The sequence below is a fragment of the Nomia melanderi genome, chromosome 5 (genome assembly GCF_051020985.1).
Source record: "Nomia melanderi isolate GNS246 chromosome 5, iyNomMela1, whole genome shotgun sequence".
Lineage (NCBI taxonomy): Eukaryota > Metazoa > Arthropoda > Insecta > Hymenoptera > Halictidae > Nomia > Nomia melanderi.
The window spans coordinates 14,149,950-14,174,460 of NC_135003.1; the positions used below are offsets into that span (position 1 = coordinate 14,149,950).

General features: G+C 33.0%; 3 protein-coding genes across 20 annotated transcripts; 2 read left to right on the forward strand and 1 right to left on the reverse strand.

Moving 5' to 3' along the window:
* Nucleotides 1-26: 26 nt before the first annotated feature.
* Nucleotides 27-4,375, forward strand: LOC116423847 (LMBR1 domain-containing protein 2 homolog). Its single transcript, XM_031969511.2, has 10 exons — nucleotides 27-200; nucleotides 276-616; nucleotides 790-1,000; nucleotides 1,074-1,250; nucleotides 1,333-1,510; nucleotides 1,573-1,754; nucleotides 1,832-2,071; nucleotides 2,151-2,352; nucleotides 2,433-2,552; nucleotides 2,762-4,375. The coding sequence occupies exons 1-10, from the start codon at nucleotides 27-29 to the stop codon at nucleotides 3,004-3,006; spliced, it is 2,070 nt and encodes a 689-aa protein (XP_031825371.1). The 3' UTR covers nucleotides 3,007-4,375.
* On the reverse strand, nucleotides 4,244-15,225 carry LOC116435132 (glycogen debranching enzyme). 17 transcript variants are annotated; one of them, XR_004236695.2, is made up of 27 exons: nucleotides 14,754-14,959; nucleotides 13,944-14,203; nucleotides 12,846-12,969; nucleotides 12,584-12,773; nucleotides 12,308-12,515; nucleotides 12,079-12,213; nucleotides 11,802-12,020; nucleotides 11,485-11,720; nucleotides 11,207-11,419; nucleotides 10,917-11,111; nucleotides 10,666-10,795; nucleotides 10,465-10,588; nucleotides 10,114-10,379; nucleotides 9,874-10,032; nucleotides 9,589-9,797; nucleotides 9,308-9,511; nucleotides 8,996-9,228; nucleotides 8,785-8,874; nucleotides 8,546-8,723; nucleotides 8,110-8,466; nucleotides 7,875-8,022; nucleotides 7,433-7,796; nucleotides 7,117-7,325; nucleotides 6,835-7,020; nucleotides 6,513-6,749; nucleotides 6,250-6,379; nucleotides 4,244-6,192 (listed from the first exon to the last, which is right to left on the reverse strand). XR_004236695.2 is itself a non-coding variant. In XM_031994394.2 (26 exons), exons 2-26 carry the CDS (start codon nucleotides 14,064-14,066, stop codon nucleotides 6,314-6,316), a joined length of 4,803 nt encoding a protein of 1,600 aa, XP_031850254.1. In that variant the 5' UTR covers nucleotides 14,067-14,203; nucleotides 15,043-15,225; the 3' UTR covers nucleotides 4,244-6,313. The 17 variants fall into 17 exon arrangements, 16 of the variants coding, with proteins under 16 accessions (XP_031850254.1, XP_031850240.1, XP_031850309.1 ...); XM_031994394.2 differs by lacking the exon at nucleotides 14,754-14,959 and adding an exon at nucleotides 15,043-15,225 and having other exon boundaries at nucleotides 4,244-6,379; XM_031994380.2 differs by having other exon boundaries at nucleotides 4,244-6,379; nucleotides 14,858-15,008.
* On the forward strand, nucleotides 15,099-24,509 carry LOC116435124 (proteasome adapter and scaffold protein ECM29). 2 transcript variants are annotated; one of them, XM_076368104.1, is made up of 28 exons: nucleotides 15,099-15,201; nucleotides 16,559-16,803; nucleotides 16,877-16,995; nucleotides 17,080-17,229; nucleotides 17,302-17,541; nucleotides 17,622-17,808; nucleotides 17,866-17,951; nucleotides 18,035-18,224; nucleotides 18,303-18,448; nucleotides 18,543-18,849; nucleotides 18,912-19,098; nucleotides 19,182-19,532; nucleotides 19,602-19,777; nucleotides 19,932-20,033; nucleotides 20,117-20,323; nucleotides 20,396-20,510; nucleotides 20,592-20,775; nucleotides 20,865-21,153; nucleotides 21,231-21,464; nucleotides 21,537-21,881; nucleotides 21,954-22,110; nucleotides 22,192-22,347; nucleotides 22,436-22,567; nucleotides 22,635-22,944; nucleotides 23,201-23,384; nucleotides 23,502-23,628; nucleotides 23,705-23,914; nucleotides 23,986-24,509. In XM_076368104.1, the coding sequence occupies exons 2-28, from the start codon at nucleotides 16,690-16,692 to the stop codon at nucleotides 24,183-24,185; spliced, it is 5,205 nt and encodes a 1,734-aa protein (XP_076224219.1). In that variant the 5' UTR covers nucleotides 15,099-15,201; nucleotides 16,559-16,689; the 3' UTR covers nucleotides 24,186-24,509. The 2 variants fall into 2 exon arrangements, with proteins under 2 accessions (XP_076224219.1, XP_076224218.1); XM_076368103.1 differs by lacking the exon at nucleotides 15,099-15,201 and adding an exon at nucleotides 15,593-15,922.
* The last annotated feature ends 2 nt before the right edge of the window (nucleotides 24,510-24,511 follow it).

Consider the following 24,511-nt stretch of genomic DNA (forward strand, 5'->3'; position numbering starts at 1 on the left):
AGCAAAATTGAGAAAAGAAATACAGAATGATTCTTGGAGCATTCTTGATAGAAATTATAGTAGCATTTTGCCTTGCTGCAACTTTATTATATAAATATGGGAATATTTTTCGACATCACATCTTTGTTACAATTTCCGTGCTAATAGCATGGTATTTTTCACTATTGATAATATTTATATTGCCTTTAGATGTTTCATCCGTAAGTAAGATTTTATTAAAAAAGGCTGTTATGATTAAAGATAATAAAAGTTAATATTATTATACATGTTTGCAGACTGTCTTTAGACAATGTGTTGAACAGAACAATCACAATATTACCAAAGTGACTCCTGATGGCACAACATCAATACCACTTCACATTTGTAAAAAACCCTGGCCTAATGTTCCAGAAAATGTATTTCCAAATTTATGGAGAATTGTATATTGGACGTCGCAGTGTTTGACATGGTTAATATTACCGCTTATGCAATCATATATAAAAGCAGGAGATTTTACTGTTCAAGGAAAACTGAAGTCTGCTTTGATTGATAATGCTATATATTATGGAAGTTATCTGTTCATATGTGGCATTCTCCTAATATATATAGCATTGAAACCTGGCTTAGATCTTGATGGGTAAATATCTTACATTAATATATAGTTTTGCAATTACCAATGCAGTCAGAGTATCATTAGTTAAATTTTCTTAAAATGAGGACAATTTTTTTTATGAATCAATTTATTTCTTTTTATGCTGAGTCACTCAATTAATTTCATTAACAATTCTTATTTACTTTTACACTTTATAGTCAAAAACTCAAGGCTATAGCATCATCTGCATCAAACACATGGGGCCTGTTTTTATTAGTATTACTTCTTGGATATGCACTTGTAGAAGTTCCACGTGGATTATGGAATGCTAGTAAACCTGGGTATACATTAAATTATAGCTACTTCAAAGTTGCTAAGTTAAGTTTAGACAAATGCGAGGCAGAAGAAACAGTGGATGATATACTTGAGGTGATATTTGGAACAGTGCATGCATAACAATTTTCTTATTACAATTTATTCAATTACTTATTCTTTTATTTAGTCGTTACAAGCTGCTACAGTGTCCATTGGACCAGGTCATCCGTTTCACTGTAACTTGGAGACAATTTTCCAAAAAATTCCTGCAGAATTGAAAGATAGAATGAACAGGAGGCAGTTACCTGATGACACACCAACTGACACACCGTCTGAAAAATCATTGATTCGTTTGCATAGACAAGTCTGTCATTCAAATACATATATATATATATCTCCATGTGTATACGTAAATTGATATTAACATATTGGCTTTTTTTTCATAGACCATAAAAGCGTTACAAACTTTACAACGTATAGAAACTCAATGGGGAATTCTGGTTAATAAAATAATTGATTTAGAAGATATAGCAAAGAATCAAGAAAGTCATGACAAAAGATTCAAACCTACTTTCCCTGTACATCGATCATTTCCACTTCGCATTATTTATAATCCAGTTATCGGTATGTATACAATACGAATTTTTAATTCTTATTTAATGTTTATAAATTTTAAAAATCTTCAGAGTGGTACTGGAAATGCGTCATAAAGAGTTACGTCCAAAAAATCGCAGCTATCACTGCTGGTTGCCTTTCAGTAGCTGTTGTATGGTCAGAGGTAACATTTTTCAACAAATCTCCAGTGTTGTCACTGTTTGCTCAGTTTGTGAATTTAGCTAAGGAGAACTACGATTATTTTACAATCGAGGTGGGTAACAAACGCTAAATATGTGCTTATTTATTTTTATGTAATCCTTTTTTTTAAAATTAAAATAATTCTTTCAGTTACTATCCACGCTGATAATTGCATACCTCTGTTACTGTGCTTATTCAACGGTTTTAAAAATCCGTGTTTTGAATTTGTATTACCTGGCGCCGCATCATCAAACTAATGAATACAGTTTAATATTCAGTGGTATGATGTTATGTCGATTGACACCACCTATGTGCTTGAATTTCTTAGGTCTTATCCATATGGATTCGCATATAATAAAAACTCATATATTGGAAACTTATTACACTCAGGTCAGTTCATAGAAAAAATACTAAATAATCTTTACATTCTATTAATTAATAAATCCTATACCTCGATTTAATTATGCAGGTAATGGGTCACATGGATGTTATTTCTATAATATCAGATGGATTTAACGTATACTTTCCAATGGCTATTTTGGCATTCTGCCTAGCGACGTATTTTAGCATAGGAAGCAGATTACTTTCTATGCTAGGATTCCAACAGTTTCTCGATGACGATGAGTTCACAACAGATCTTGTCGAAGAAGGTCGAGAATTAATAAAACGAGGTAAAATAGTGTTTCTATATTTATTTTCAACATTTTTGTTGAGTACTGTAACATGTCTTTTTTACCTCGATTGTTTTTAGAGAGGCGCAAGCGACAAAGAGCTGAAGATTCGATGTGCAGAAGACGCGAGTTTCAAGAAAGATTTAGTAGTTCTGCAACTTCGTCTCGTTACAGAACGTCACGGCAAAGTACCGATACAGGTATCTAATACATACGCAAAATGAATGAGAAAAGTTAACATGCGAATGTATTTGCAGATCAAAAATAATCAGAAAACAGTTTTCTTTATTTAAAGCAACAAATTTCCCATCTGTAACGCTTAAGATCATTAAAAGCATTTTTTTTTTATGTTGCTTGCGTTTAACACCGTAAACATTAGATTTTAAATGATAAATTCCATTTGTTACAGTGCGACCTTTAAAACGAGACGAATCAGTAGAATCAGCGAGAGCTGGATTGCTACGTGATTTTGATCCTGCAGATTATTATATCGGTATGACCTCCGGTGTCGACGGCTATGGTGCAAACAATAGTTTCGATAGGGACTATCAGGTAGATGATTTTTACGAAGAGCGTGTAGACAATGCAAGAGCATTTAATACAAACACAAATCGCGTAGGACCTCCACCGAGAGGACTATTCGACGATATTTAAAAATAAATCTGATACTGTTTAGTATTTGCCCAGTAATAAATTACTAAACGAATTTACTTATAGTTAATAATACTCACATTTAATCTATCTATTCTTGGTAAATAGAATTTTTTAATACAGAGGTTGTGAATACGATGATTTTACGTTCGTGTAATAGAAATAACAAAATTATACTGTCGTGAGTAAGTATCAGTCAGAGTATGATTTTAAAAGGTGCGATTGCAAAAAGTCTTAATCCACGCGTTCCCATTATTTATTGCAAAATTTTTATGTAAAAATAGGATGCACATGTACGTATACATAATTTAATTGCTGAAACTTTCAGAATGTTGGTTTACGTTATTTACGTTTGTATATTCGTATTATTGAGAAACATTTATCACTGTTCAAATAATGAATGGTAGAAATAGGTTTATTAATCCGCAGTAGTTTTAGTGAACTGTTAAATTTCATACAGTATTTGATATATTTTTAACAATGAACCCATAGACGTAGCATACATAAATTAATATAAAGTATCTATATTACTGTACTAAATTATATAAATGAAAAACTTGAGGTATACATAAATTGTGGATTTCATTGATCTCGATCTTATTTTTTATTTAAAACAACACGGTACTATAAATTTGATGTGTAATATTTACGGATGTGTTTCTTCGTTAATAGTCACAGAAAGTTATACATTATTTAAAATATAATAAAACAACAATAGAAGAATGATAATTCTGAATATTTATGATTGCTCTTCTATTGTAAGTTTGAAAAACTAGAAATGACGCACTGAATCATTTGAAACAATGTAATTAATAATAACTGGCTGCTTATAATTCTTATTAGAAAATGAAAGTAAAAATCATTTTCTATGATTTTATCGATATCGCGTAAAAATAAAATTATTTGCATATTTATAACAGAAACAGGGATTTATCTATGTTATGAACGTGAATCGTTCAATGTTGTTATTTTGGAGCTTCGATGTTTTATATTTTAAATAAAGTTAACATAGGATTTTATTTGTTTTTGGTAACAAGAATATTTTTTGTAAATAGTAGGCAAATATTTGTATTGTCTAATTAATAACGCTTACAGAGAAATTTATTTATCATTATATATTATACGTGTACGTTGTTCAATAAACTACTTTACTTTATGCTAGATAAAATATGAAAAGATAAAAGGTAGGATTAAAAGGAGGAAGAACTCAATAATGATTCCATTATTATGCAAAACAAAATTATGTATATTACTTTTATTGCAAATATTTCATACAGATATGAAAACATTTAAGAAAATATGTGTCCAAACTATATCTGCAATATTAACGGCATTTGCTAATAAATATGTTATCAATGTATTAAAAAACACAGTTACAAATCTCAACAACCTCTTTTGCTTATTATCCCAAAATATGCTCTCTGATTTATGTTCGTTATAATAATTCCTGTGCACGTGTTAAAAATGTATAAGAATAGATATCACACATACGTCTAAAAACGTTGAAACTTTTCTTTTGGCTTAAATAGAATTTGTTCGTTTCTTTTTATACAATTTTGTACTGGTATGTTTTTAATAAAATTGCGGAAGTACAATTTCCTAGTGAAATATGTGTATTCTACATGATTATATGAAAGCAGGAACAAGTTAATAAATTCCGAATGCTAGTGAATTAAAAGAATTATTTTTTTTTCCTTTTTTTTTTAGTTAAAAGGGATCCTTCCTACTTCAATTTAAAAAAAAAAGAAAAATACGTTCTCAAACTTGAATTTCTATCACTGCTCCGTTGAAATCTCTATAAATTTTGTTACCCGATCCTCTGAATTCTAAGTTAGAAACCGAAATTCAATTTATCGTTCAATCGTCTTAAGTAGGAACTCCCAACGATGCTACTTAATGCAATTCGTATTCCCAACGAATAATATTACCTTCAAGTGAAATAAACTATGTAAAATGTAATCGTTGCTATGATGAAAAATGAGAGGGTGTAAGCAATTACTATTTTCACTATTTTCATATGCTCCGATTGCGCGTAGCGATTCTTCCCGTGTCCGTTTCTGGGTCTCGTGAACTCCGGCATCAGCAGCAACGGTTCCAGCAACAACAAACTGGACCTGTTCGCCCGGTACTCGATCATATCGTCTTGCTTGAAACCGTGCGATCGGAACACGTCGTTGCGATAGTTCATCCAGTTCTGCAGGTCCGTGTCGTAACCGACGTGCTTTATGGTGCTCAGAATGTTATTGTGGTTTATACGGAACGCGGGCGCGACGCCGCTGTTCGACATTCTTGTATAAAAGTTGCTTGCGCAGCGGTGATACAAATCCGTGTTAACTATACCCTTCGTTCGGTTGCCGGCGAGTAGAATGTTCGGCGCCAGTGCCGTTTTCATGTCGAAGGTGTCCTTAACCGATCCGTAAGAATAAAATATGCTGGATGCGTTCGTCTTCACGCAATTATAAACTAACAAGCGGTGCTGAGTATTATCGTATTGCGAGAATAATGTGCCGTCACGTTTACCATTCTCCGGGGAATATTTATAGCATAAAGTGTCGTTTTGTTGAAACAGATGGACTTCCCTGGCGAGCAACGATTTCTTTCCGTATATTAATTGGTCGGTGTACACCGGACTGTTCTGCAAGTCGGCGCATTGTTTGCAAATCTTCTGTCGAGGAAGGAACAACGTATTTATTAGAGTCTTCGCGGTCGTCGGACTATATTTTTCGTAATAATCCATTATGTCACACTCGAATGCGTTAACCTCTTCGTAAACGTGGTCTGTCTTCATCGGATACTTTACATTAGCGTTATTGACCTCCGCGTTTTCTTTTGAGAGCGTATCGCTGCGATCGATCGGTTCGTCTTGGTACTTGTTTAAAAATTTGCCCGAGTATTTCGAGGATTCGTTTCCGTAGATGGCCTGCGCCGGTTTCTGTGTTTCGCCGGTTGATTTCGTTGAAAGGTCCGTGGTGTTCGATAATGTTTCTATTGCCTCTAAGTTGCTAAGGAAAGCAGGAGATACGTATTCGTGCTTGACGTCTAACCCGCCTCCGTCTTCCTCGGACTCGTGGATCGAGAACAAACCCTCATTCGTAGAAATGATATCAGCGGTTATAAATTTGCACGGTGGGGTACTTGTTTTCTCTACGTGCGAAATACCGTATGCGTGTGTCTCCGTGCGTTGTGTACCTACGACGGTGTTCGAATGATGCAATTTGTCGTCGTGTTCCCTATTTCTATACCTACGTTCTTCCTCTAGTCGCAAATGTTCTAAGTGTAACTGGCGGTGGTGAACACACGCAAAACTGTATCAATTAGCTCTTTCAACTTCTTCGGAACGTAACTCCCGTTTTGTTTTATCTAAGTCGTAAAGAACCTGAAACCGAAAATATTGAGGGTTGTGTACACGGAGGAGTGAATTATGTTATTATGAAAAATAAAGAGAGTTCTATGTTAGAGATTTCATGGTAGTGCTTATGTTAAAAATATATAATAATTTTGATGTAAACCTCTAGTATAGCAGAAGCGCTCCAAGCTTGAGTTCTGCAGCTGTCTTTGCAATATTCGCCATCTTTGTTAGTCAATTCAGGAAGGCCTCTCCAGTGATTCGTGGAAGCTTCTATGAAGTGTCGAGAGAGAATAGTTTCGGTTGACTCAATCGTACGCAGCAATTCTTCTTTTCCACCAACTAATGGGGCAAAGTATAATCGAGCTCGAAGGAAATACCCCATAGGCCAGACCCATTCCTATCGAATAGAATAAACAGTTATTTTTATTACAAGGTACTTTAGGACGATAAATACTTGATAATTAAGTGAATATGTTATTTACAGGGCCTTGATGGTAATTCCAACCATGGGCCAACTTAGTGTCACCACTATCGTTAGAGTTATCATAATATCCATTGTAAGCCCAGTCAGCAGGATCTAATGTCTTCATTCCAAGTGGACCTAACAAAATTTCTTCAACTTTCTTTAATGCCGTCCATGCGTGTTGCGGGTTGAATAATTCTGGAGCCTGTTCGAATAATAATTTATAGTATTTTAATACTGTACAGTTAAAACCGACTATACGTTTTCTTAGAAAAATAAATCGTATAACTATAATACTTACAACTACCATAGCGATGGGGAAGTTAGGTCGCAACTGATAATCAGCCCATGCTTGTGTCGCACCATGGCTATCTTTAAAAATCCCACGGCGATGGATTAGCTCTGGCTTTAATTCGTTTTCAGTTGGGGTTTCATTGACATAAAAGTATTTTTCAAAGTTCAATGAAATTTTGTCCGCCCATTGCTTGTAGCTCCAGGTTACGACAGATCCTATGAAACATTACATTAAAATAGGAAGAAAGAAAATAAAAATGAAGAATCGAATAACGATACGTATAAAAGATAAAAATATGGAAGAAAATAAACTTTTGCCTCACCATCGCGGTTCTTTCTTTGCACGCTGCCGTAAGGGAAAAGGTTTTGTTTGTACAATTCAGCCAAGAAACTCAGAATACTCTTGCTGAGTCCCACTATCTCTACAGCTGAACCATCTCTTGGTGTAGCAGGTTTCCCTTTATTGCCAGCTTTCTCAGAAGATCCCATTTTGTCCATCCAAGTACCACAGTTAGCGTCATTTCCTCCAAATATGAATCCAGTCTCTGGATGCACTCCAATTTGATTATTAAAACCACGGTCGGTCATTTGCTCGTCAATTTGTCTTCCGGCATTTCTTTCCCTGAAGCAAAGTCCTTGGAAGTGTGTTGACAGAGCCTCTTGGATAATGTCGTGCAATGGTTGATCCTGAAAATACATTGCAAAATATATTACACGTAATAAATATATTTATAAACTGTTTTAGAGGGGAGTAATCATACGTACTACTTGTCCTGCAGGCAATGCTGGTGAATCGTCAGTTGGGAACAATCTGGAAACTTTATCAGTTAAAATTTTCAAACCATTCGGTACTTCTTGTATGTAACACTGAATCGTGTATAGCCACCACCACAGAGAATCTCGACAATTGTATCTAAAACAACGTTTCATAATTTATAATCATTTTCATATTTTCTAGATAACCTATTAAACTATTAAATGTAATTATTCCGTTCTTCACCTGGCATTCTTTCCTTTGTCAAGTAGATTAGGGATCAGACCATGTCGTAAAGTTCCTGCATAACCAAGAATGATAAATCTTGCTTCTACATGTCTTCCTGTTAGTATGAGTAACCCTCTTAAAGAAATGAATGTGTCTCTTCCCCAATTTCTCATGTAACCGGTTGTAAAGTGCGGCAAGCCAGCGGACAATGTCATGCACAGTTGTTCACTTTCTCCGTTATATTGTTTAATTGTTGGTTTAGGAGAATCTAAATTGGGTGACAAGTCTGGTAACGGAGCGGATTTTACTACTGCTGCCATTTGTATTGAAATCAGGGACAACATCTTAATGAAAGTAGACCCATCTTTCACGAAGCTATCATCATAGGAAATGATTAAATGTAAATACAAAAAAATGCAAATATTATAAATATATATATATATATAATAAATACCTTGACATTAAACTGTAGCATTGTTCAAGGAGAATCATATAAACGTTCACGATTATGACATCGAAGTAACTAGGTACTAAATAACGAGGTATCAATTTGAATGGCTCAGTAGCTTCTTCCAACCATTCCCCAAGGGATCTGGTTCCATCATCTTCCTTTAGCCGTTGCCACGTGTAGTCTGCATACGTATATATTTTAATATTGCGCAAATTTTAATAATGAATAATAAAGAGACTCACCGATTAACCAATTACCCTGTCTCAGATTAATGCACATTGGATGACCCAAATCATTGTTTGGACGGATATCCGCTAATAGAGAAATGATGCCTGAAAATAAAAAGAAATATTTTTAAGTTATTGTAACTAAACAATTATTCGATATTAACACGTTGATTACCGAGGACTAATTGATTAGTCCACATGTGTTAGCTCTGTACAAATAAATTACCTTGTAGCCCTGCGTAGACAAGAGGACCGTATCCAGGGATATCATACACGCCAAATCTGTTTGAAGTTTCATCACGTTCTTCTTGATCACATCTATACAAAGCCTTATTCAAATCTACCAAGTCCATACGAGACGCTAGAACACGTAAATCAGAACTCTTCGATGATGTTATTATTGAGATGGTGTTGTGCAATTTTGCAAGAGCAGGCTTTATGTTCGCATGAAGTGATACTCTGAAATAAAAAATGTAAATGTACAGACATATCTTAACGAAAAAAAAGTATAAACAAAAATATAGGAAATTGTTCTTACCGAATAGCAATAATAGAGCCTGGTTGGAAATTTACGAAGTTCAGCTGAGTGATCTTAGGATCTCCAGAATCAACTTTCTCCAATGCTTCTGAATCACAGATTTGTATGTGTTCTTTGAGACTTAAAACATACTCAGACAGACCGTTTATATACGTTTCGTCTTGCGTATATTTTTCCGGATAATGGAAAGGTGAAGTTCCATTCCTACGCCCAATACATCACCAATGAAATTAAGAAATATATACTAAGAACAATAAAAAAAAAGAAATAGTGAATCTTACTTTACTCCTACATGAGACAAAGATGCTTCTAAAATGATCTCTTCTACCACACCTTCCACACGCAACGGCTTTACATGTCTTCTCAAATCATTAGCATTGGGATCTGGATGTTTGAATGCTGTGAAGGCAACGAGAACTACGCTATCGTGGGTTGTTGGAGAGTGTCTTGTTACAGCTACTATGTCACTGTCCATTTGGTCAACGAAAACCTACAATTTTGATAATTAATATTTAATTATTTACATTAAGTGATTTATAATTATGAATACAATAATATCGATATACCTGAGAAAATTTCTGTTGACCCAGATTATAATGTAACTCGTTCAACGCTTTCTTCCCTGCAATTATGCCTGTTTTTAGACCTACCAGCCCAACACCATCTATCAAATCTTCATCGTCTGTCCAAGAAGCGTATTGTCTTGTTTCGTCCACCACGTGTATCTGTGAAAATCAACGGGACCTTGTAAATTAAATTAACAAATAATTTAAATAAAAATGTCAAACAGATGGAATAATGTTTACATGATGAGGAATTAGTTCATCGTATCCACGATTACTGCCACTGGCACATGCGGCCATCGACACAAGTGCAGCACTTGGAAGTAAATCAAATATGCTACGCTTCTCTGCGGGGCTAGGATTATCATGAGTCAGGTCCAGGAAAAGTGCATGTGCTATGCTCGGTACCAAGGGTCGTTTACGTGGTTGCATAAACGCTCCGACTGGTTCACCTCCATATCTGTAGACCAATCGACCTTCCTCGTGGCTGTCCCATGCAGACATCGCTTCTGTTTCGAAAATTAAAAAAAAACATAGTAACGCTAATTTTGTTTTATGAAAATAATTTTCTAAATTAAAAATAAATCTACGCACCCCGAATTAAAGAAGTGATACCAAGACGATTTACAAATATATTATCCTTTTGATCAGAATTAGTGAAGAGTTCTGCGACAACGTATAAATCTGGACGGACTCGGCGGGCAACATCAAGCATGTACTAAGAATAGTAAAAGCATAATGAGATTTTATATAAATTTGTAGATACGATTGAAATTTTTTATCAAGTGTATTCACCTCTGCGACCGGGATAGGTGTTGAATGACAATTGTCCAAACGGATACCATCGAATATTTTAGCTGTTTGTTCAACATAAGAAGTCATGTGTTGCCATAAGAATGGACAATCTTCTGGTTTGTCTCCATACCTGTAATTAAAATTAATAAAAGAAATAAATTTCTTGTTACTTTTCATTTCCGTAATTTCGTCGATAAACAATTTGTATAAAGATCTGCAACCAATTAATAACATTTTAACAATTGTATTACCTTAATTTTACGCTATCACCCCAAGCAATTAATTCTCTTCTTATATAAACATTGGAATCTGGATCTGCAAAATTCTTCAGAGGATCACCGTTCATTACCCATCCATTATGAACCATAAGGTAACATCCCGCATCCGAATACATTGTTGTTTCCCTCTCGCTCAACGTTTGAGGAGCTCCGTAGTCAGTAAAATATCTAAAATTTTATTATAATTTGTGATGATAATACACTATCTTTAAAATAAAAGAGTCAATTTTGGGCGTAACAAGATTCATCTACAGAAGACATACCTAGGGACAAGAGGATTCCTTTCACTTATTTCTTTAAGTTTTGGTCCATCAGGTTGTACTCTAAAGTATCTTATACCAGCAATTGTATTCTCAATCGCAGCGTTCAAATGATTTTGTACTTCGTTAATGATTACGTCGTTCAGTTCCTGTAACTTTTTCCTTAAATCTTCTGCGCAACGTTTTAGACGAGTTTCTTCATCAAAACAGTCAGCTCTGTAATCATATAATAATATGATGATGAAATAACAGAAAATTATATTAAATATAAAATGGCATACCTGTATACATTGTATTTTTGTAATGCTAGTTGCATATTTATAGTTGCCTTTAATCTACGGAATTTTGGGTCTCTTATCACTTTGATGTCTTCCAATATCGGTTCAGTAATGTCTTGAGGCATCTGATTTCGTGCCAAGTTTAAAAATTCAGCAATAGTTTCATTAATGTCTACTATATATAATTCTTGTATTTTCACAAGAGGTAGAAAATATGTATGAAGTGCATGACGAATTGACTGAAAACATTAAAAAATAATCAATATACAAAATTCATTGCTGTTACATACGAATAAATAAGTATAATCTGTTTGCTTTACGTTTAGGTGTTCTTCAGTTTCGACTACTGAAGGAATACCCTTAAATTCCCATTCCCCAGCAGCTACTTGCACTGTCAATTCAAATAATGTCGCATCCAAAATGTATGCAGGACGCAAATGAGGACTATTTAAACAATTATATGTACATTCCGGATGGGATACTAAGAAAGGACTTTCGTTGGCTGTGTGATTCAGCACGATATCACATATACTTAACATCTGAAATAGATAACGTTGAAAAAATTTAATTCTGAGTGTATGAAGTTGAGTGACTTACGTTCCATTCATTACGCATTTTATTCGTGAGTTCTTCAATATCGTCGAATGTAACTAGTTTATCGTCATCGTTAAAGGAAGGATTTAATTTTAATTGATCGCTAAGACTATAAGATGATTTAGAGAACCCCAATTCCTGAAAAATAATCGTAATTTTAATAATATACGTCGCATTACATATGCATATACACTATATAGAAATGAATTATTTCATTGCAAATTAATATTACCTGAATAGGTGTAAAGTGGACTACATTGTATCCAGAATTCCGAGCTACTAAAAGCTTATCTTCCCATGTGGAAAAAGGTCCTAAACATTTGGCCAAAACAGTTTGACACTGAATACAATCTAATGGTAGGGTCTCTCCAAGTTCTCCAATTTTAAGTTCTGGATCAACTAGCAAGTATCCAGAAGCAATTGGTTTTACACCTTCGGAACTAAAACATTCAACATTTAAATATTTCACATGGATTAATGGTAACATTTTGTGCATATTGATACTTACTTAGGATCTGTAAGGTAATAATGAAATGAACCAGCTAAAGATAAACATATACTAGCTGTCTCATTTGACCATTCTAATGGGTAATATGTATGTCTCTCAAATTTTTGATTTTTCTCCAAAGGATGATTTATAAATAGATCAAGTGTCTTCCCAAGCAAAGAAGCGCCTAATCGAAATTCCACTCTCCATCCTGTAAAAAAACATGTCATATTTAAACAGTGTTTATACAATTATTATTATTTATTTCTTTATAATTACATACCTTTCTTTAATCTATATAGTATACCATCAAGATGTTCTCCATTATTTAAAGTTAAGACTCTTATCTGTTCAGAGTCCAAACTTTGAGACGATGACGTATGTTCTGTCATATTCTCGGTTATTGCCTAGAAAGAGAACAAATATTTTGTAATTTATAGAACATTTAATATTTTTCACATATATTCCAATTGTAACAGATACATATTACATATAACAAAATTTTAATTTATACTTTTATGCTCTTGTAACATGTATCTTTTAACACACCATATTATTACACCACTAAAAATCCTTATTAACAGCACAACACAACAGTTTTTAAGATAATAAACATTAAATATAAAATAAACGAAAAATTTGTTTTAAAAAATACACTGAAATGATGGGACGTGTTATTAATAAATACGATGATTAAAATATTTAAAAGTATATTTAAATACACGTATTACTTTTGTAAGACAAATTGCTCCTCAAGAGATTAGTACTTACACGTGGGATGCAGCAAATGGATAAATACTTAGGCCACAACTCCCTTAATATAAGCTAGCAGCACAAAGCAGTTAGTAAGCGTACAAGAACCATATTATGTTACAAGGTTCTGCTGCGCGAACATGCACAAAGCCATAAGCTATTCTCATCTAAATGCTTGGATTACCTCTTTGTAATACTAAAGACAGAAGCAGACTTCCTACCATATAATATTAATTGTACATTTATTACTACGGTTTTATATCTACTACCCAACTTAATTGTGACCAATTTTAACAAATAAATTATTACGATTATTATTCTACCATTGAAGTGTTAGTCTGAAAATGTGAAAAAAATTGTTACAATTAGAATTTCATTTCACTAAATATTGTTCTTTTGTATCATATGGATAAATGGTTGCATATTTGAGGAAACAGATTACACATATGTAACATCCTTAAATGTTAAAGACCTTCAATTGGGTCATTTGGATTATATTAACTGTGTTACTAAGACAATACATTATCAAATGGTAATTAAATGAATTACGAGCCCCTTATCAATCATGACCAGGGATACAAATGTGTATAGTTAATGGAAATTATTGGTATTATCTGTTGAAACTTACATAATAGCAAAGACATTTTAAGTAGTGACAACTGTAAATACGTTGAAGAATGCTCCTAAGCTTCTTGATTAGTGCCTTTGATGTATCTCGTAAAAAATTACTTATTGCAAGCACAGAACCCATTTTCAAAATAAAGGAATCATACGGCTGAAATCACTTGTTACTAAGCGAAACGAATTCGTTAAATTAATTGTATATTATCACAGCTCTTATCACAGTTGTTCTTTTTTTACTTAAGCAAAGGCCATTTAGTCTGATTCCTACAACAAATGCAAAGATATATGTGTATATATATGTAGAACAGATTATAAGTTTCACTAATCAATTCCAATAAAAAAAAATATTAATTCTTTGGAACTGACATTCAAGAAATGTATTAACATTTATTATCCTATTTTATAAAAAGAAGACGGTATATTACAAAACTACTTTATTTGTTCATTCAATGTACATTAATTGTATATAAAAATATACAAAATAATTACATTTAAAATACAATATTACTTATTTTTTATATTTTTTTTCAAATATTACAAAATTATATTTGTACAACACTCGTATGTAAAAGAAAAGATTTAAAGTAAACCGTCTATTAAATTGAATTATAAAAAAGATGATCGTGATGTTAATGCTGTAAAGCTTGTACAAAAAAATATACGAATTTTAAATAAGTGCATGAAACCTGTTTCGATGCAACTATAATTGTTAGAAATTGAAACATGTATGAATGCAAAATTGATTTGTAACGATACATCATCTATGTATATAGCGGGTTAATAAATGCAAAGTAAATTCTAATTAACATTTTACCCTCGTGTAACTAAAACATGCAATGTAAACTCGTTACAACAGCGTCTTAGGAAACACATATTACAATTTTCTCCTGTGGACATCTTGTACATTTTTTTCCATACCTGACTACTCTGCTAACTTTTCAATAGGAAAAATATTATATTTTCATTCCGAAAGAACAGGAGAAAAATGTAACCGAAACATCAAATAAAACGAAATTCTAACGCAAACTTTCTCCACAGGAAAAGAATGTTTAAATATGATTCACTGTACAATAGATTATTTTTGTGATAAATTTAAGACTAACGCGTTTGGTTTGATTTTGACCTCTAATTTTAAGAAGACAAACTTTGGAGGTCACGAAAATAGAAGCATGGTTCAAGTTTAAGCAACAGCTGAAAGCAGACGACAGGTTGCAGTTGATAAATTCAAGCTCGTTGATTGGGCGATCGTCTATGGCAATTTCGTGACTATTTTTTAAATATTATTTCTCTTAAAAGATATATTTTTAAGGTCACTCATTTATTGACATTTATTTATGATAAAATTCGTTGCATAAATTCCTATAAACTTATTTATTAGGTTATAATCATTCTGTAGGGCACAGTAATTTTATCAATGATTCAGAAAAAGTTGTTCATGATACTTTCACTAAAAATGTATGAAACATATCTGATAATACTTTAATAATAATTGAAATAAGATTTTCTGAATATTCTACAGTCAACCCGTTTGCATCCGTAAATGAAATATTCTGCGCATGACGATCGTCTCCTATTACCGAGCGCGGAATAGTCCGCGAGCCGCGACTTTCTTTTATGACCACCCGCGGAATATTCCGCATATGACAATATAAACTGCCAATATACGGCCGCGTGCGGTAACACGGGCCAATCGTCAGTTGAAACCGCTAATGTCTGAACACAGAAACTTAAGTAGAGTTATGATGCAAATGGGTTAAGTACCCTCAACGTTCCATAGATAAATATTAAAAATTGGAAATCTTCGTTCGTAATAGAAAGTAGCTCGAATTATAAAAGGGAATGTGAAGTGATAATAATTTTTCAATTCGAATAACAACATACAATACAATTAACTAAAAACCGGTAATATTTCTTGTCAATCGCTGTCATTCGCTTTCTCTTGCGCACATTATTGCAAAATGGCAGCCGCTACAGACGAGCTTAGTAAGTACTCTGAAAAAAAACTTAAATTATTTCATTTAAAAATTCTTTTACCATTCAGAACATGTCTAGTATCATTAACTATGTTATGGATCATTTAATAAAATTTAAATCGGTAATGATTACAACAGTATAAGAAAATTATTGTCCATAGTAGAAAATTAGTTGTCATGCTGTGTTGCAGAAAGCAACTTCAAATATATTACTTCGTTTTTTTTATAGTTCAGATTCAAAATTGTATTTTGTAATAAATTTTATGGTTCAACGTGTATTTTAGTATGATATTCTATGCGTGTTCCTATCTGTCAATTAAATGATAGTAAATGACATTCTTACTTTCTTCCCTTATTTATTTCTCATTAATATTTTATCTTTTATTGATGTATAATCTTTTTTTTAATATACAGCATAGTAGTTTACTTATTGTTAGTTTTTAAATACAAATATATCATTGATACTGTTTTATTCAATACTTAATATCAAAGATTAAATAATTTTGTTATCCCTTTGTTATATTTTTTGCATTTTCAAATAATATTTACTTTAAAGTACAATGTAATTATTATATTATTTAATATTAAAGGAAAAAAATTTATATATAATTGTGAATTAATTTATGTATATCTTATTTCATGCTAGTTCTATTGGAACGAGTGTTTCTTCGACTGGGGTCAGCAGAGACTGACGAGCAGTTACAGACATCAGTCTGTAAATTTCTGCCTCCAGTTTTACTGAAATTATCCAGCTCGCCAGGAGTCAGAAAGAAAGTAATGGAATTATTAATTCATATAAATAAAAGAATAAAAAGTAGACCTCAGGTTCAACTACCAGTTGAGGCATTGTTATTACAATATCAAGATCCAGCTGCTAGTTCATTTGTAATTGTATGTTGTCTTTAAAAAATGTTGATGTTATTACATTTTTGTGGGAGAAAAATTAATTATTATATATTTATAGAATTTTACAATTATATATATAAAACTAGGATATCCTAGGATGGAGATGGAACGACAAGCCAACCTGGTTCCAAGTGTGCTGAATGCTATAGAAGGAAAACCGTTGTCTCATCAAGATAGGTTTGTTAATAATTTGTTATTACATATTTTATTGCCTGAGTAAAATATTCTAGATGATTGAATGTGTTTATAAAATTATTTCAGTTTATTGCACATAATTATGCCTGTGTTGGGTCATATCAATATCCCTACAGATCCAGATAAGCGGACATCACTTCTTGGTTTACAAGATAAACCTTACGTAGCAAAACAGTTGCTCAGCTTTATGCTTGACGTACTATTATTACCATATGGGTAAAATTATTCACTGTGTAGCTATGTATTAAACCCAGTTGATAGTGATTCTATAAAAAATTATTGCTGTAGGTCTGATTGGTCACAATTTCCTGTACCACCTGGATTAAATGAATACGCTTTCAAACGTGTAATAGGAGAAAAGGCACCAACAGCGGAACAACTTGAACAAACGAAGCTTGGGATTGTAAAATTTCTGGCTGGAGGATTTTTCCCAGACCCAGACATTTTTATACACTTAATAGTAGCTGCTGCAGACACTAGATTCAGTGTGGCTAACATGGCAGACTTGGAGTTGAAAAAAATTGTGAAGTATGTTGTTTAATATAAGAAATATTGAAACAAAAGGTATTTTAAGCACTTTCAATTTTTGTTTCCTTATAAATATTCAGTACATTGGATTGGTCTTCAAAGCAGTTAGCGACTCCACTATACACATTATTTTTGGGTATTGATCCTGTGGAAGAATATAAACCAGAAATGAAGCGTCTGCCAGCGAGTACCCGAATTCGATTGAAATTATTGCATTATCTATGTCGTATAACTATACCTCATTCTATTATAATGGCATGCATTGAGGTATGTTTTATAAGATTATATTGTTTTTCATGATATTTAACATAAATCGACTTACAGGTAGTGTTTCATTCGCTTTTTGGAGAAAATACGAATCCAAAGTTGAAATCTATGGCGTTACAATTCACGTTAAACATTGTTCAGCAGTAAGCATAATATATTCTAATTATTTTTTTCTGAATAATTATATTTCTGTATACTAATATTATATTTCACATAATACATTAAGATGTAGCCCTTCACCATTAGTTCATGTGGATGGGCTTATTTTAAATGGAATGATGCAATTCATTTCTGAAGGAGAAGATAGTCAAAAAATTATGGCATATACTATTATTGGACAGCTAGGACAAAGAGTTCCATCTTTGATCAACAAAAAATCAAATATGTTACGTAATTTATTTGATACACTTGTGTCGGTAAGTAATAATATCTATCAATTTCAGTAGCTTGAGTTGTATATAACTGTAACTATTAATATGGTTTTGATATTTAAGACGGAAGGTGATCTACGAAGGGCTGTACGTGATGCTCTGATTTCCATAACATCTAGTTTTGTGCTTAATAAAGAAGATGAAACTAATATAGCCGCAATGAATGATTTATTATCTACCTATATTGAATCACCTGAATCTAATGTTAGGCAAGTATACACTGATTAAATCATGTATATAGTTATTCTCTTCTTAGTGATATCTCATTAATTGTTTTTTAATATACCATTTTCTTGACTACAGATTTGTGGCTATGCATTGCGCTGCTAGTATTTTTCCACCAGATGATCCACCTTCTCGTTATCTATTGTTACTAGCATCTGGTGATAGCAAACATGAAATAAGTACAGAAGCTATAAAGGTTCTTTATGGAGTTGTCCACAAAACCGAGATTGATAAACAAGAGAACAGTCAAATTGTGTTACCAGATTTTCAAAAACTTATTGTTTATATATATTCAAAAATGCAAACTAGAATGCCTACCTCCAATAGTGGAAAAGTTAATGTTGAAAGTAAAGTACTTCCGTTCAGTGTCCCTGTGTTCACGCAGGTAATTTGTTTAAAATTGATTTATGCGTACTACAAAAAAATTAATTCCTTTTTTCCTTGTAGATAATTACATATCTTCGCATTTGTTTAGCAAGAAGCGCTAATGTAACTATCAGTAATGAACCATTACAACATCCTTGCGAAAGTACACCATTAATTGCACAATATTTAAAAGATCTATACAAACATCAGCCTGAAATATTGAACAACTATCTCGATATGATTTTAATTCTTAGTCATGCCTCAACAGGTAAAATTAGCAATTGTATTTATGTGTTAGGCATTAATTATCTATACTTTATTTTACTGAATATTCCATTTTATCCAATATAGATCAATGTTCTCTACAAGCTTTATTGGAAGTAGTAGGTTCTGTTCCACAATACGTATCAAAAATTTACAAGAAAGAATTATCGTGGCTTCAGACTTTAATTACATCTATTAAACCAGATATAAGACAGTTAGCAGCTAAAGTTTATGGTATAATAACTGTCCCATTACCTGAGGATGTTTTTGAGACTCAAATTTCTGAAATTATGAGCCTTACAACTAAGAAGAATTTAGAAGCACAGCATGGAGCATTATTGACCTTAACGTGTATGATGGAAAGAAGATTAGTTTCCAGCAAGAATGGCACAAATTCGCTTAATTTAGAAACTTATATTAATATTGTGAAACTGATATGTACGTGTATTGCCACATATACAGTTACAAAAAGAATCTTCAAACTTAATATCAGAATCATTTTTTCAGATACTTTTCTTCATAACAATACACTCTTGTTAATGGAGGCTGCGATTCAAAGCATCGGCATCTTAGGAAAAACATGCAGTCTGCCAATACCTGACATGAATGGAAGCGAACCAAATAAAAAAGCAATCGTAGAAGGACTATTTTCTGTATTGACTAATGTAAAACTAAATGCTAAGGTTCGTTCTTTATGAAGAAATTATTTTTATTGCATTATAATTCTTTAATGTCCTGATATTCAATAATTTCAATGTGAATGCTTGAAATAGCAATAACGGAGCAGTTAAGAACAAAGTTAACAATGTATCTTTTATTTAATTTTAATTTTTATAGATTAAAGAAAAGGCTGCTCTTTCACTAGGCTATTTGTGTGTAGGGGAAAGTTTTCCACACACATCAGATATAGTAACCCAAATAATTGCTATGGTCAAAGAGGTAATTACGTATTATTAAGGAATCTTTCTAATTGCTGCTTGTATAACAACAAAAATTATCACGTATTTTTGTAAATTTTATAGACGAAAGATATTGAAGTTCATTTAACTTTGGGGGAAGCTTTGGTATGTTGTGTTCAGGGACAAGCACATATAGAAGGACGAGATGCTTGGGTAACATTACCAAAGGAACATAAAGTACCTTATAACAATGCTAGTAGAGAACTTCTGATACAAACAGTAGACGAATTACTTCGAATATACAAAGAACCGCATCCTAATTTAAGACAGGTATTCATTTGGTAATTTCTTTTATGAAATTATGGTTTCTTCATTTTTTGTATCATTACTATTTTTCATAAGGCGGTCTGTGTATGGTTGTTAGCTCTCTTGAAATATAATGTTCAGGAGGAATGTATTAAGCAAAGGTTTCCAATGATGCATCATGCATTCATAGATTTTCTTTCAGACGATAGTGGTAAGTGCTGCCATAGTTTTTAATCTTTACACCAGAGATAATTGCAGCGTCTATTCCTAAAGCACATTACCTTAATTATAGATATAGTGCAGGATATTGCAGCGAAGGGACTTAGTGTAATACACATAAATAGTACAAAAGAAGAGAAAGAACGATTAATTTCAGATATCTTAAATCAATTTACTCAAGGTCGTAAAGGGGTAAAACAAGTTACGGCTGACACAAAGTTATTCGAGGAAGGTCAATTAGGAAAATCACCTACAAAGTGCGATATAAATATTTAATAGCTTTTTTCTTTCATATCTTAAATCCGATATTTTGAATTCATCTGTACAAATCGTACTTCACTTGCAGCGGAAATTTATCAACGTACAGAGAAATTTGTTCTCTGGCTACAGAATTACAAAAGCCGGACTTGATATATTATTTTATGCATCTCGCGAATCACAACGCAGTATGGACGTCCAAGAAAGGTGCTGCATTTGGATTTGCAGCTATTGCCAAAGTAGCAAATGAAGAGTTGAATAAGTATTTACCCAGTATAATTCCACGTTTATACAGATATCAATTCGACCCGACGCCCAAAATTCATCAGAGTATGTCTAATATCTGGCACACGATTGTTCCCTCGACAAGCAAAGCCGTGAGTATTATTATCAAATGATTCTCAGTCTCTCGTGCGGAAGAGATCATTTATAATAATCTTTCATGCCTTGATAGATCGAACAATATCATAAAGAAATATTGAAAGATATAACTGATAATTTAACTCATCACGAATGGAGAGTGCGTATTAGTAGTTGCAATGCGCTTGCAGATCTGTTAAGAGCGAACGTTCGTTTCAATCTTGCCGAATGCGCGCCTGTATTATGGGAGAAACTGTTTCGAGTAATGGACGACATCCACGAAGGTACCAGACTAGCAGCTACGAACACGGCTAAAGTGCTCAGCAGAGTAAGTTCCGTGAACGTTCCCTTTTCAGTTCTCTAATTATTCATAAAATTTACATTAAAATTATCGGTATAGGTTTGTATTCGTTATTGCGACTCCACTCATGGCAAAGAAGGAGAAGAAGTCATACAAGCAATATTGCCTGTATTATTAGACATTGGGGTTGTCAATATTGTGAGCACCGTAAGATCAGTGTCTCTGCAAACAGTGTCCCAATTAGTAACGAAGGCTGGCGATTTGCTTAAACCGTCTCTGGTTATTTTAATTCCTGTTCTGTTGTCTACGATCGGAGAATCGGAAAGTCCAAATTTGTCGTACCTAAGCAATATACACGGAGCATCGTTAGAAACACGAGAAACGATTGACAGTATTAGAGCCAGTGCCGCTAAAGGGCATTATGCTACCGATACAATAACAAAAGTAAGTTTCATAACGAGGCCTGGCCACATAAGATTTACACTGCAATAATACTCTATGCTTATTTTAACGCAGTGCGTACAGTACATTGACACAGAGATTCTGAGAGAATTAATACCTAAGCTAATAGACTTAATAAAGTCTACCGTGGGATTCGGAACAAAGATAACTTGTTCACATTTCGTAATTCTTTTGAGTACTCATCATAAACTTCTGTTGCAACCTTACGCTGGTAATTGGAAAATTATAAATTTATTATAATCACAATGTGACAATTTAGATTATATTTATTATGTTCCGGTTTGTCGTACAGGTAAACTTTTGTCTGCTTTAATGAACGGTTTGTTAGATCGCAATTCGGTCGTTCGAAAAAATAATGCAATTGCCATTGGTCACGTAGTGGGATCAGCCAAAGAATCTAGTCTTGATAAATTGTTTAAAACGCTTAATACATGGTATACGGAGAAAGGTACGTATGAAATTATAACGGTTCGCGGACGTTGTAAATCCCTGAGATTATAGAGGAAAAGATGTTACGTAATAATATCAAATTTCAGATGATTCGATTAAAATAGCAATTGGACAAACGTTGCAAGCTACGAATAATTATAATCAGGAGGTATTGAAAAAATATTCGAATATCGTTATACCACTCACCTTCTTCGCGATGCATATGCAAAAGACACAAGGTTTGTAGTTGCTTCTACAGCTTGATCTGTAAGTGATTTCTGTTATTTATGAATGATATCTTATTAGAGAATGAAAATATGGTTGATTTATGGACTGACCTATGGAACGAGATAACTCCCGGAACTGAAACCGGTATTAAACAAAACTTGGAAACAATAACAGAACTTCTACATTCATCCTTGGAGTCGTCGTCGTGGACTGCGAAAATTCAGGCCGCCAATGCAATTCACACTTTAGCCCAAAAATTAGGAACTGACATTGACCCCGCTGCGCGGAACATCTTGTTGAAAGTATTGACAGATGGTTTACGTGGAAGAACGTGGGATGGGAAAGAAAGGGTTTTAAATGCTCTTGCTACGTTGGCGTGTAATAGCAAGTATGAAAAAAATCCATAAGATAAAAATTACATAAGTAAATATCTTTTGGCGGAAGCAGACCTTAAGTTTAATAAGAACGGGAAAGTTTGAACGAAAAAATGTAATTTAGTTCGTTTCATTTAGCTTTCTAAAACGTATCATTTTTTAGAAATCTTCTATAGACATTCAGTCATTCTATGTCTTGTTAATGGCTACTGTATTCTTACGTCATTAAGAATGTGTGTTGCTCAGAAAGAAATAATATTGTAATTGCAGACAAGCTCTCAAAGAAAACCCTGAAATTTGTGCGGACATAGTGCAAGCACTGCACCGTGAGAGCAAAAAGGAAGCTTTGGAATATCGACGGTACGCCCTGCAAGCCTTTGGTACTGTTTTACACGAATTAGACATTGACAAGTTCCAGGAAGTAAGCGATATACTTGAAGAATTTTGGAGAACGGTAAGTATATACGTATACGGTATCCGTAAATCACAATATGATTGTTATTGTCAATTTGAAGATTATCATTTAATTCGTCAGTTTTTAACATTTTTATTTCACCATTGTGTAACATAGCTATCGCATAAAGATGAATCTCTAATCTCTGATGAAAGAGTAAAGAGGAATGAGGACATTCTGAAATTACATGAAACCGTTTATGGGATACTCGGTAAAGCATGGCCATCTTGCAAGGAAACTCAAGGTAAATACAGCAGTTTGAATTAGCATATAATATTTATATTCTGTAACATTTAATCTCTCTTTCCTTTTTTTTTTAGATAAATATTGTGTAGAATTTGTAACCCGTTTTGAAAAAATATTTCCTACGCAGTCCACGTCTATACAGGTAGCGATGTTGACATCACTTAACTTATTTGTGGATAAACTTGCCTTGCTCAAAGTGGATAGTACAGAATTATCGATTGGAGATAAAGAAATGCTGAGTGAAATTTGTGATAAACTGAACAAAATACTGGAGTATAGTATAGGTAAACGACATAAAGAATAAAATTTATATTTTTTTAAGAGGAAAGATAACTAAAATGAATATCTGTTGCAGGTATTTCGTTTATCAGGATTAAGAAGGAATCGTTGAATATAGCTTTATCTCTCGGGAAAAAATTACGTGATACTAAAAATAGTGAACTGTTTCATAAAATGAGTGTCGTACTCCAACAGTATATACCACAATTGACAAAAGATAATGAACCAGAAATTTTAATCAGGCTTGTGGACGTCAAGGAAATATTTAAGCTGTGAAAATTGAACTACTATCTAATCTAAATGGTGTTGATAATTGACAATTTTGTTTTAAGTAACATCAAAATAATAGTAATAAAAAAAATGTATTATTTATCAAGATTGGTTTAATGACAGTTTATTAGAATTGTGGCTCGTATATATTAACAGTAATAACCATTGTCTAATAATATGTAATTTAAATCTAACTTCGGTACTGATATTTTTATGGTTTCCTGTTTTTTTTACATTGTATTGTAAAAAGATAGGAAAATGTATATTTATATATATATCTGTCGCCTTATGAGTTCTGTACGAATAATATATTACACAAATTACAAAGTTCA

Coding starts and splice junctions, on each gene's coding strand:
- LOC116435132 (XM_031994394.2), bottom strand. CDS start 14,066: ATGGGTTCTGTGCTTGCAATAAGTAATTTTTTACGAGATACATCAAAG. Junction 12,970..13,943: donor TAAAATGTCTTTGCTATTAT/GTAAGTTTCAAC, acceptor TTCTCTTTCTAG/GCAATAACCGAGAATATGAC. Junction 8,023..8,109: donor GACAAAGGAAAGAATGCCAG/GTGAAGAACGGA, acceptor ACGTTGTTTTAG/ATACAATTGTCGAGATTCTC.
- LOC116423847 (XM_031969511.2), top strand. CDS start 27: ATGATTCTTGGAGCATTCTTGATAGAAATTATAGTAGCATTTTGCCTT. Junction 1,251..1,332: donor TGATTCGTTTGCATAGACAA/GTCTGTCATTCA, acceptor TTTTTTTCATAG/ACCATAAAAGCGTTACAAAC. Junction 1,755..1,831: donor ACGATTATTTTACAATCGAG/GTGGGTAACAAA, acceptor TAATTCTTTCAG/TTACTATCCACGCTGATAAT.
- LOC116435124 (XM_076368103.1), top strand. CDS start 15,898: ATGGCAGCCGCTACAGACGAGCTTA. Junction 21,882..21,953: donor CTACCGATACAATAACAAAA/GTAAGTTTCATA, acceptor ATTTTAACGCAG/TGCGTACAGTACATTGACAC. Junction 23,915..23,985: donor AATACTGGAGTATAGTATAG/GTAAACGACATA, acceptor TATCTGTTGCAG/GTATTTCGTTTATCAGGATT.